The following is a 13,568-nucleotide window of genomic DNA, read 5'->3' on the forward strand; positions in this document are numbered from 1 at the left end:
TACTAGTATTTCTTTAAATCCACGTACTGACATATTTATTTTGAATTTAGGAGTCAACCCCAAAACTGAACCACTGGCTGAGATCTCTTTCAGCCCCCTTATTGCTTCACTGAAGAGTGGGATGGAGGAGCATGGAACGTTGACACTATTTGGGTTTCTGACAGGTACTCTACACCTGTATTGGTCACTGTTGGAAGCAGGATACTGGGCTAGATGGACCACTGGTCTGACCCAGTATGGCTATTCTCATGTTCTTAGGAGAGAGACAGCCCCTTCAAGATCTACTGCGGCTTCTTTACAACCCAACTTACTAAGGCTGTTTTCCTATTTCAAATCAAATCAAATCTTGTATATTGCTAATATCCCTTTCCAGGGTTCAGTGCAATTTACATTCTAGGTGAGACAAAAGCTGATAATGTTAGTGTGAGGTATGAGAACAATTAGAGACCACTGCTGTAATGCATGAAACCAAACCTATGCCCAAATGAAAAGAAAGCTTAGTAAATCAGGCCCTTATTGCAACACTGCAGTGTACTTGCAGTATCCCCCTGTGTGTGCTTGTCTTAACCCTCTCCCCCAACTATTCTTCACCTGTCTTACTCTTATCCCTCATCCCCCCATCTACATCCCCCCCAAGACAACTCACCATTCCAGCCATCTACCCTCCCCTCAAGCAGCTACTGCCTTAGCTATCAAGCAATCCCCTACCCCCATCTAACTAGTCACCTCCTCCCTAGTTAGCCCTCATCAACCATGAAACTAGTCAGCTGCAACTCCCCCAGCTAGTCAGTCACCCCTCCCACCCCAATTCTACTATCTAGCCAGCCACATACCACCCTAATGCCACATGAGCCTCCTAATCCCTTTCCACCCCGCTAGATACCTGGTCACTCCTCAGAGTCATTGCCTCCAGCTAGCTAGCCCGCCCGCCCAAAGACTCCCCTTCCTTTACCCAGCCCTTTTGAATTTGTCCATCTTACAATCTGCTAAAGCCTGCTGTTGTCACAAAAACAAGCTTCCTCTCCTTCACATTGCACAGCTACGCAGTGTAGAACTCGAGTCCTGGTCTTGAGAGCCTGAAACCAGCATATGAGTTCCTGTACAGTGTGGCTCAAATTCAGAGAGCCATGCAGTGCAGAGGAGAGGAAACAATCTGGAAGCAGCAGGAAAACGGGACGTGAAAAACTTGGGATTTGTCAACCCTCTTTTCAACCTATTTTTGCAGATTAAGAAGTGCATTAGTAGCAGGGGTGGATTGCGATAGAAGAGTTGTCACAAAGGTCTACCCCTTAGACAGCTCATTCTGAAGTTTCTGAAAACCCAAGGTTGATCTGTAATTTTTTAGAATTTTAAAGTGTCAATACTGTTAATTAAAAGAAAGCTTTGCTTGTATTTGCTATTATCCAACTGTTAATTCTACTGTTGCTTTTGAACTTATTTTTTTATGACCTTTCTGATTTTGAAATGTGTACTCTGTTTTAAGCCTATAAAATAAGAGGGCTATAAATAGAAAATATTAAGTAGCCTTATCCTATGTACGCCACTCAGTATGAAGAAAGACTTACTTACCTACTGTGAGAACTGCTCTCATTACAAGCAGCAAGTATGACAGGAAATGCATAATCACAGGTGCAGTAAGATTGGCAAAGCCATAAGAGTAAGACATGTGAGAAAGAGTACAGGAGTATTCATGACAACAATATGTACCCATGTATGGCAATAGATTATTGCACCATCCCTTTGGCCAGTGTCCAATTGCCTTTCAAATCATAGCGATATTTCTTCAAGTCACACAGATAACATTTGTGTTGATATCTGAAATCATGAAAGCATTTTCATACTGGGACTGACCGAAGATCCATCAAGCCCAGTATTCTGTTTCCAACAGTGGCCAATCCAGGTCACAAGTATCTGGCAAAATCCCAAAACAGAAACAGATTTTATGCTGCTTATCCTAGAAAAAAAAGAAGCGGATTTTCCCAAGTCCATGTTAATAATGGTTTATGGACGTTTCGTCTAGGAAATTATTCAAACTTTTTTTTAAAACCCTGCTACACTAACTGCTTTTACCACATTCTCTGGCAACGAATTCCAGAGTTTAATTCCATGTTGACTGAAGAAATATTTTCTCAGACTTGTTTTAAATGTACTACTTAGTAGTGCCATTGCATGCCCCCTAGTCCTTGTATTTTCGTCACGTCTACCTGTTCCACTCCACTCAGTATTTTATAGACCTCTTATATCCCCCCCTCAGCCATCTCTTCTACAAGATAAGAGCCCTAACCTCTTCAGCCTTTCCCCATAACAAATTTGTTCCATCCCTTTTATCATTTTTGTTGCCCTTTTCTGTAACTCTGTTCTGCTGACAAGAATCTGTGTTTATAAACTATGCACTCAGATAATAAAGAGGGTAAATGCAGAACTCCAGACCAACGTTGATGCAGATAACTGGAAACCTATTTGGCCGATGGTGTATAAAATTGCTGCATGAAGTGAAAACAAAGAACTTAAGTATCACACATATAGAGGGGCATTTTCGATATGATGTCTAAGTCCAGCATTGGACATTTTGATAAAAAGGTCCAAAATTCCAGTGGGGAATATAGCAATTTTCAAAACAAAAAAACATTATTTTTTTAAATGGCTATTTGCTAGATGTTTGCGCTCTATGTGTTTATCTTTTTGGTCCACTTTTGAAAAAAACGTCAAGTGAAAAACAAACAAAATCAAGCCACTGGGATGTAGGAGGAGCCAGCATTCTTAGTAGACTGGTCACACAGACATCCCATGAGAGCAATGGGGCACCTTAGGGAGTACTGCAGTGGACTTCGAATAAATGCTCCCAAGTACACATCTCACCATTGCTCCCTTATCTCATCTGCTGAGCCCCGAAAACCCACTACCAGCAAATATACACTGCTACAACAGCCCTTATAGGTGAAGGGGGCACCTATATGTAGGTACAGTGGGTTTCTGTTGAGTTTTGGAGGGCTCAGTTTCCACCACAAATGTAACAGGTAGGAATGGGACTGAGTCCACCTGTCTGTAGTGCACTGCACCCAACTCTAGACTACTCCAGGGACCTGCATGCTGCTCTACTGGACCTGAGTATTCCATCTGAGGCTGGCATAAAGGCTAGTAAGTAATGTTTTAATCACATTTTGGGGGGTGGGAGGGGGTTAGTGACCACTGGGGGAGTAGGGGAGGTCATCCCTGATTCTCTCCAGTGGTTATCTGGTTATTTAGGGCACCTTTTGTGCCTCATTCGTTATAAAAACAGGTCTAACTCAAAACATCTTAGTTTTAGTCCTGGATGTTTTTGTTTTGTTCCATAATGGCTGAAAACGTCCCAAGTGTAAGCAAGTACCTGGCAATATACAAAAAAAAAATAAAACAGATTTTATGCTGCTTATCCTAGAAAAAAAAAATAGTAGTGGATTTTCCCAAGTCCACCTTAATAATGACTTATGGACTTTTCTTTTAGGAAATTGTCCAAACATTTTTTAAACTCTGCTACACTAACTGCTTTTACCATATTCTCTGGTAATGAATTTCAAAGTTTAATTACACATTGAGTGAAGAAATTTTTTTCTCCAATTTGTTCTAAATTTACTACTTAGTAGCTTCACTGTATGCCTCCTAGTCCTTGTATTTTTAGAAATTGCAAACTAGTGATTCACATCTACCCATTCCACTCCACTCAGTATTTTATAAACTTTTATCATGTCTCCACTCAGCTATCTCTTCTCCAAGCTGAAAAGCCCTAGCCACTTTAGTCTTTCCTCATATAGAAGTCATCCCATCCCCTTTATTATTTTCGTCGCCCTTCTCTGTACCTTTTTTAATTCTACTATATCTTTTTTGAGATGTGGTGACCAAAATTGCACACAATATTCAAGGTGCAGTTGCACCATGGGGCGATACAAAAGCAATATAATCTCAGTTTTGTTCTCCATTCCTTTCCTAATAATGCCTAACATTCTATTTGCTTTCTTTGCCTCTGCTGCGTACTGAGCAGAGGGTTTCAATATATTAACAATGACATCTAGATCCTTTTTCTGGGTAGTGACTCCTAACGTGGAACCTTGCATCACATAGCTATAATTTGGGTTCCTCTTTTGTACATGCATCACTTTGCACTTATGCCATTTGGATACAGTCTCCCCGTCCCATTAAGATCTTCTTGAAATTTTTCGCAATCCTCTTGCAATTTAACAATTTTGAATAACTTTGTGTCATCAGCAAATTTAAATTACTTCACTAGTTATTCCCATCTCTAGATCATTTATAAATATGTTAAAAAGTGGAGGTCCCAGCAAAGACCCCTGGGGAACCCTACTTTCAACCCTTCTCAATTGAGAATACAGACCATTTAACGAGTTCTTAATCCACAATGGAACATTTGAAGGAAGATATTAGCTTCAGCAGTGGCGTAGCTAGGGTAGTTGACACCCGGGGCCGGTCATTTTTTAACATCCCCCCCCCCAAATCCAGTACTAGGCATACTGAGAATACAAAACACTCAGCACCTATAGCGCAATTCTACCATACCATAAGCAGTCATTTCTACAAGTCACACAAGCATCTTAAACGCTACAGTGAGCACTAGAATATCAATTCACCTATTGTAAAACGAAAACTGACAAATTAGTACAGATCGTCGATCCTGCACAGTCAATGCCAACCGAAAGCCATGTCTTTTTCACAAACACAGATACACCCTAATCCACTATAGAATAAGTAATCAAACTTTCTATTTAGACAAAAATTAAACTGAACCCCCGATGCCAGACTCTGCATACAACGCAACACCACAGAAACAGAAAATGTCCCCTAGTACTGTGCAAAATATAAAAACAGTGGATGTAAATTTGAAAAAACTAACAAATCCGATCACCACTTTACAAATTAACAAATAGAAATAAAACAAATATAGAAAATAAAATACCTTTTTATTGGACTAATACATTTAGTTTTCAGAGGCCAAAACCTCCTTCCTCAGGTCAATACAGTATAGTGCTGTTATAGTATCCTATCCTGACCTGAGGAAGGGGGTTTTGTTCTCTGAATGTTAAGTCAAAATGTATTAAAAATTAGTCCAATAAAATGATTACCTTATTTATATGTTCTATTTATAAACATTTATTAACACATAAACACAGATACAATACTATACCCTAAAGCAAAAAAATAAAAAATATATATTTTATTTACAGTTTGTTGTCTCTGGTTTCTGCTTTCCTCATCGTCTTTTCACTGTCTTCCTTCCATCCAGCATCTGTCTTCGCTCTCTCTCTCTGAAATCCAGTGTCTGCCCTCTCTAATGTCCCTTCCATCCAGTGTCTGCCCTCTCTCTCTCTCTGCCCCTTCCATCCACCATCTGCCCTCTTTCTCTCTCCCCCTTCCACCCACCATCTGCCCTTTTCTCTCTGCCCCTTCGATCCGTCTGCCCTCCCTCTCCCATCCATCTAGGGTCTGCCCTCCCTCACGCTCCCCTCCTTCCATCCAGGGTCTGTCCCCTCTCTCTGCCCCCTCTTTTCAGCCCCCTCTTTCCACCTGCACCTAGTTCCAGTTCCAGCCCACATCTCCCACCTGCCACCCTTTTCAGCCCCACTATCCCACCAGTCCCCAGCCCTTTTCTCCCATCAGTCCTGGGCTTCAGCCCCCAGCCACTTCTCCCTGTCCCCTTTTCAGCCCCTAGTTTCAACCCCAGCCCTTTTCTCTCACCAGTCCCGAGCTTCAGCCCCAGCCAGTTCTCCCTGTCCCCTTTAAAGCCCCCAGTCCCCACAGTTTCAGCCCCTGCCCCTTTTCAGCCTCCAGTTCCAGTTTCAGACCCCTTCTCCCATGAGCACTTCCCTCCCCAGTCCCCTTATCCCCTCTGAGCACCCCCCACCCCTCCCCAATCCCCTTCTCACCTCTGAGCATCCCTCCTCTGAACTCCCCCACCCCTCCCCAATCCCCTTCTCACCTCTGAGTACCCTTCTGAACTCCCCCACCCGTCCCCTATCCCCTTCTCACCTCTGAGTACCCTTCTGAGCACCCCACCCCTCTCCAATCCCCATTCTCCCCTCTGAGCACCCCCACCCTCCCCAATCCCCTTCTCACCTCTGAGCATCCCTCCCCAATCCCCTTCTCCCCTCTGAGTACCCTTCTGACCACCCCTCCCCTCCCCAATCCCCATTCTCCCCTCTGAGCACCCCCACCCTCCCCAATCCCCATTCTCCCCTCTGATCACCCCCACCCTCTCCAATCCCCTTCTCCCCTCTGAGCACCCCTCCTCTGAACTCCCCCACCCCCTCTCCAACCCCCTTCTCCCCTCTGAGCTCTCCCCCTCCATTGAGAGCCACAGAGCCCTCTTCTCCTGCCACCGCCTGCCTTTTTCTTTTAAATCCGTGCAGCCACGCAGGCAGCGCTTCGCGTCTGCCCTGCGTGTGCTGTGAAAGAAGTAAATCGCCAGCACTCGCGTCGGGCCTTCCCTCGATGTCCCGCCCTCTTGTGAGGTAACTTCCTATTTCCTCAAGGGCAGGACATCGAGGGAAGGCCCGACACGAGCGCTGGCGATTTACTTCTTTCACAGCACACGCAGGGCAGACGCAAAGCGCTGCCTGCGTGGCTGCACGAATTTTAAAAAAAAAAAGAAAAAGGCAGGCGGTGGCAGGAGAAGAGGCGCGACGGCGCACCCCCCACCCGCGGACACCCGGGGCAGACCGCCCCCACCGCCCCACCCTTGCTACGCCACTGAGCTTCAGCCCAAATTCTGATAGAGACATGTAGTGGATATTACTATAACTGAAAGACCGATCTAAGCTCTCCAAGGCAATCTGGAAACTTATAGCATGATGTGCTGGCTGTGTGCATCAGCCGGAACGTACACATTTGGGAAAGTTAATGTTCTTCCTGGCTTTTGAAAGAGACAAGATTCAGGATGATACTGATTATTATTTGGTGCATCAAAAGATGGCTGCATACAACCTTTGTCAAAGATATTATTATGTTTTGTCTGCAATGGCTTTCTGAATAATCCAGAAAGTCTCTTCACAAGACAGACATAGATCCGTGTTCATGTTGTTCCAATGAAGTCATACCATTCCACAAAACAGGGTTGGTAACAGGCTTCTTCAGGATCTGAGCAAGGCAGTTTTGGAAGCAGTTAACCATAAATTCAAATGCAAGTTGGCAGTAATGTTCAACATTTCTTAACATAACTCTCCATGTGTCTGCCATTTCTTATCAACTTAATTCACACAAGTACTCTTACCTCATGTCAAATTTTTACCCTACAGTCTTTCAAGCTACGTTATCACATCATATTTTTCCTAAGAAGAAGCTAACTAGCTTCCCTCACTCCCACTGAGAATCCACTAAACCACTAGTACCCCTATTGGTCCTCAAAACCCCCAGGAGAGTGCTGCTCCTGCACATCTCACTACTCTCTCCCTTCTTCCTATCACTTCACTGATTTTTGGCCCAGAGTTGTACCTTTTTCCATAAAATCTGAACTCTACTTTTCCCCCATCACAAAATCAAATCTATTTCAAACATCCCTCAAGAGCTCAACTTTCCTTCTTCTGCCTTTGATTCATCCCTCCCTGCTTTCCTCACTATCCTGATCCTCAGGACTAATAAATATTCCAGAATCATACCACACTTTACTTCTTTTACCAAATCCCTCACAACATCTGTACAGAATTCTGGGTTGCAGCTGCAAAGAAGATGCCACACAAGGCATATCATTGCTATACTGGGACTTTAGAATTTCATTACAAATCTCTGACCCCACTCTTCCTCCCCTCTACAATTCCAGTGTGCTGCTGAAAGACAACACATTATAACAAACTTGCGCAATGTTTAAAGAACACATGTAACCAATGGGGGAGGACAGGATGCCCAAGTGGAATGCAGAGCAAAACTTTTACATCACATTTGCTCATTACAGCAGAGAAAAGATAAGCCCCAATCAGTCATGTTGGTCCTGCCTAGAAAACATCTGCCTTCAACCTCTCCAAAACAGAAGCTGCTCATCTGTAACAGGAATTCTCTGTGGACAAGCAGGGCTATCAAATGCACATGAGGGGCACATGCATGTTTTTGTTATGTTTTTTATATACCACCTTTTCATACATGTACAAAGCAAAGCTGTTTACAACCTCCATAAAATCAGAAACATTATCAACAGATGTGGGAAAAGAGCATAGAGGGATACAGCAGGCACACAGAACCAGGCCATGGTCCCCGAGGGTATTAGGCAGTACAGAAGGCCTAGGTAAAGAGGCAAGTCTTTAAGCCAGCTTTAAATTTAGCAAAAGCGGATTCAAGTTGAAGAGCTATAAGGGAGTGTGTTCCAGAGGCTAAAAGAAGGTGGCACAAGCTGTAGTAGAAATACTTAATTATAAGCCAGCTGTAGACAGAATGAAGACGTATAAGGAATGATATGTAAGGCAAGATAAGATGGGTGGCCTGTACGAATAGCCCTGTGAGTGATAGATAGGACTCTGAACCACATTCGTAAATTTTACAGGCAGCCAATGATGCTGTGTAAGTAAGGGAATAACATGGTCGAAGCGTTTCGCATAACAAAGAATGTGGACAACAGTTCTCTGTAGTGTCTGAAGACATTTAACTGAGGCAGAAGTAATTCCAGCATAGACAGTGATAGTCAAGACATGATATGACATGTGCAAGAAGCAAGGTAATCTGAGGAGATGGGTAGAGTAGGGAAGACTGAACGGAACTGGCTACGGCCCAAACACTATCAAGCAACATGAGATATCTGGAGATCAAAATTAAGGAACTGATTAAAGGAAACACCCAACTAACAAGAACAATTGGTTTATTGAATAGTTGAGGTGAGAATGAAGGAGAATGTTGCCTTTGTCTTATCTGGATTCATGATGAAATAATTAGCTGCAAGCCTATCTGCAACAGTATTCAGATAGGACTGCACTTGACTGAGATAGAATAAGAGCAATCAAACTGGGCTAATAACAGGATATAGCCTGCATAATAAGTGGATATGCCGTGACATAGAACCAAATTGAAGTGAACGGAAATAAATGTTAAAAAGTAAAAAGAGTTAGGACTGAATCTTGGGGCATACTGCACTCTAACTGCTGGCGAGTTGAGATAGAGGATAAGATGACCGAAAAGGGTATCTCAGACAGAAATTATGTAAATCACTGAAGGACTTTACCAGAAAGGCCAATGGCTGAAAGTGTAGAAAATATTAATGTATGATCAACTAAATCAAAGGTGGATGACAGATCAAGGGATATCACAAGAACAAACTACCAGAATCCAAGATACTGTGATACTGGACAGGGCTGTGGTTTCTGTGCAATGTCCAGGCTGAAAACCTTATTGGCATGGTTGTAGGGTATTAGTGGCCTCAGCATGCTGGAGAAGTTGTGAGAACACAGCCTTCTGGAGCTATAAGAAAGGTCAGAAAGTGCTCTGTAATTCGGGAGTATGCTAGGATCCAAAGATGGTTTTTTTTTCAAAAGAAGGCAAACTAAAGAATGTTTCCAGGCAACAGGGACATCACCACTGTCAAGACTGACTGAAATAGTGAGAAAAATGGCCATAAGCCCTAGAGAAAAAGCTCATATCCAAGAGGAGGAAAATGGGTCAAGCTAGCACATATCTGATTTTGCTGAGTAAATTCAAGCAAGACCAGGATGTAGTCAATAGTTGACCCTTGCAGTGAATCTTGATTCTGACTGTTTGACCTGATCCGCTGTAGAATGACCACGTACGACTACAGTTATGGAGTCAAATGAAGAAAGAAGATAATAAAAAATGATTTGCAAAGGAGTCTTGATGTGAGAGAGGAAGGCTTTGTTCCACCTGACATCAAGATACCCAAAACAGAAAACAACGCTTTAGGCCGGTTAACTGAGTTACTGATTATGTAAAGTAGTACATTCTTCTTTTACTTTGCTACGATAGAACTGACGAATACTTTTGCACAGGGCAAGATCACTGGGAGTCTGCAATTCCTGCCAGAGGTGCTCAGCTCGTCTAACCTGGTGATGGAGAAGTCTTCAAACAGGATGGTACCAAGGATACCAGTGAGCAGAGCAAGAAATCACTTTTTAGTGGGGCAATAGTATCCAGAGCAGTGAAAAGAATGGAATCCCAAGAAACAACATGCCCTGTAAGAGACAGATCAGCAAAGTCTTGCAGAAAGTGAAAACTAAAAGTAGGGATGAAGGCTCAATATATTTTACCTACCCTTCAGAGAGAGGGCTGAAGGAACATCAGAAACTGAAAACTAAGCAGTTAAAAAGAATCAGGACGTAATCAGATCAAGAGCATGGAACAGAGCAAATTTTGTGAAGAGTGGAAGAGAGATACCCAATTTAGAAATGACAGGGTCTAGGGTATATCCTACTGTGTGTAGGTAAAGAGAGGTGTTGGTGAAGTCAGAAGGATATCAAAGAGAGGAAACAAACATTCTGTGTTGGAAAGGATTAACAAAGTGGAAATTAAAATCTCCTACAAACAGTAGATTAGAAAACCTTTCAGAAGCATCAGATGAAGTTTGAGAAAGGGAATCCCAAAAAGAAGATGGCAGCAAAGGTGAGAAATAAAACAGTATATAAACTGGAGGACAAATGGCTAAATGAGCAGTAGGGATTCCAGGTACAGAAGGCATGTAGGAAATAGCTCAGCAAAGGGGATGTCACTGGTAATGACAACTGCGACACGACCGGAGAGAGAGGCGAGAGAGAGCAGAGACTTCACCGCTCGTGTCCCGTCCCGTGCCCGAGAGAGAGAGAGTAAAGGAAAAAAAAAACAGCACTGCAGCAATTGCAGAAGTATGTATGTAAGACAACTTTAAACCCCCTGCCACCACCCCCCCTGGCCCCGAGTTTTTTTTTTTTTGTTACATTTGTATCCCGCGCTTTCCCACTCATGGCAGGCTCAATGCGGCTTACATATTGTGTACAAGTACTTATTTGTACCTGGGGCAATGGAGGGTTAAGTCACTTGCCCAGAGTCACAAGGAGCTGCAGTGAGAATCGAACCCAGTTCCCCAGGACCAAAGTCCACCACTCTAACCACTAGGCCACTCAATGTGGCCGTGCAGGCTTCTGTTTCTGTGAGTCTGACGTCCTGCACAGGATGTCAGACTCACAGAAACAGAAGCCTGCGCGGCCATGTTGCTGATCTGCAAGGGCAGGCTTCTACATTCAGAAGGAATGGATCCTAAGGAGCTTAGCCAAGATTGGGTGGCAGAGCCGGTGGCGGGGATGCTGCTGGGCAGACTTATACGGTCTGTGCCAGAGCCGGTGGTGGGAGGCGGGGATGGTGGTTGGGAGGCAGGGATAGTGCTGGGCAGACTTATATGGTCTGTGCCCTGAAGAGGACAGGTACAAATCAAAGTAAGGTATACACAAAAAGTAGCACATATGAGTTTATCTTGTTGGGCAGACTGGATGGACCGTGCAGGTTTTTTTCTGCCGTCATCTACTATGTTACTATGTATCACCTTGTTTAGAAGATCTGGATACAAAACAATATAGCCCACTGGAAGACACTGATACAGGATAGATTCCTCACCATTGCGGAGCCAGGTTTCCATGAGACAGAATATGGTGCAAAAGAGTTATACCACAAAGAGCAGAAGTTTTAAATAGTAAAGGCCTGCAATTCACCAAGGAAAAAGTGAAAGAGCAAGAGCATCCTAGGTGAAAGGTGGGGGTGGGGGTGGGGAGGGGGGGACACAAGAAGCAGGTACTGAAGATGGCATAAAAGAGAAGGTAGTTTACCCTAAGGAGAGGGTTGGATAAATACAGAAGACTGGAATAGAGCAGGCAGAGCTGGCTCTGACAACAAAGTCAAAATAGGCTGAGAGAGGTGGACAAGAACTAAGAATCTTCAGAGGATATTATCGTAAAAAGTGAAATAAAACAGCGACAAGGTCGCCCCAAGGAGCTCACTAAAGGAGGCATTCTGCTCCTTGTGCACACTCTTTTGCACTGAAGTGGTTAAACTACATAGGAGAAGCTGCAGAGCAGTACATTGGGAAGAGTGTGCAGCAGTAAGAGCCTATGCCCAAATTGTTTAGGACACAATAAAATTTTTCCACTGCAGATCCGCAGAAACTGAAAGCAGGCACAAAAGCAACACCACTAAGGACACTTCTAAATACTCACCTTCAGCTCCAAGATGGGCTTTTTAGCTTCTTTCACCGAGAGAAATTGCTCACAATATACTGCAAAACCAAGTTCCTACCTTTGGCAAATTTCATATAGTGAACACGCTTTCTGGAGGCCTTAGATTTCTCTTCAAGGCTGAATGTTTTCTTCTGCTGGCACTCTGATGACTCTGAAACACAAACATAAATCAATTTTAGCTTTCATCTCTCTGTATGCTCTTCAAACTACTGATTTGTTCCTTATTTGTTTGGTTTAAGGTATTAGAACAATATCCTTCTTCACTGATTATCATCCATGTGTAAGCTGCGAGAATGAACCCTACCACCAAGTACAAGTGCCTAATTCATTTCATTTTAGCTTCTGAAGGAAGGCTTTCTAGCTTATTCTTGGTTGTTTCCAACCAAAGAAGCACAGACTCTGATCTTAGGAGATCAAGCGCAAAGCTATACTTGAGCATGACCACCAATAAAAACACTGGGTGCTTCCTTCCTGCTGTGTAGAGGCTGACCAAAATTGTCCCGTTCCCCCCCCCCCCCCAGTTTTGGCTGAAACAGAAACTGCTATCAAAACTGTCTAAATACTTTTGGCCGAAACAAACTACAGCTGAAACTTATGGCCTGTTTCAGCCCAAGCTGAAACTGGAAACTAAAGATTGGTTCACATTCACGCAACCAATAAGGCCCACTGGGGATTGGAGCTTGCAATTGGCAGCCCTCTGCTAAATCCACAGATTACCACTCTCCAGTCTCAAGAACTGCAAGCACAGACTGACAACTGGGAGAGCAATTTTAACAAGGACTTCTCAACACATCTATCACGTTTATTCCCAAGTCAATACAGATGTAGTTAAACATCCTCTGAGATAGGAAATTTGTGAGAATGTGTGAAAAAAAAATCATGATTACCAGCTTTTTATGCTTACCCAAATTGATGTTACTGAATGTGAGGACTATATGCTCTGAAAAATTACAATTAAGAGAATTTACCGCCCGATATTCAGGCAGCAGCGGGTAGCGCTTTGGCTGCCTGCCGCCGGCGTTCAACACTGCTATTTAATACCAAGCTGCTGCGCGATATAGCCTGTTAGCGGCTAGCCACTAACCGTGACTACATCCCTAGATATTCAGCGGAAGATAACCGGTTATCTCCTGCTGAATATCTGCGGTTAGGTGCTAAAACATTATTTAACCATGTAGAAGCCATTCCTGTCTGATTAAACAGTTTTGAATATCAGCTAACTTATTTTCTAATATATAAATGTCATTTCAATGTAATATTTCCCCACTAACACTAAGCTGACCAGTACTTATATTTGAAAACAATCAGTGCAGGTTCTTTTCTCATAAAATCTAGCTTCTGCACGGCACGCCACAAGTTTGATTACATCGCTGCATCTTCATCATACCC

The 13,568-nt window shown here is 43.3% G+C and overlaps 1 protein-coding gene across 1 annotated transcript in view; it reads right to left on the minus strand.

Annotated features, from left to right (window-relative positions):
* The window catches only part of PINX1 (PIN2 (TERF1) interacting telomerase inhibitor 1), a 268,784-nt gene that overhangs the window by 195,998 nt on the left and 59,218 nt on the right, over positions 1–13,568 (minus strand). The window contains exon 5 of the mRNA XM_030195563.1: positions 12,238–12,330. Within this exon, the coding sequence (XP_030051423.1) occupies positions 12,238–12,330 (93 nt within the window). The remainder of the gene's footprint in view (positions 1–12,237; positions 12,331–13,568) is intronic.

Source organism: Microcaecilia unicolor, chromosome 3 (assembly GCF_901765095.1).
Source record: "Microcaecilia unicolor chromosome 3, aMicUni1.1, whole genome shotgun sequence".
Lineage (NCBI taxonomy): Eukaryota > Metazoa > Chordata > Amphibia > Gymnophiona > Siphonopidae > Microcaecilia > Microcaecilia unicolor.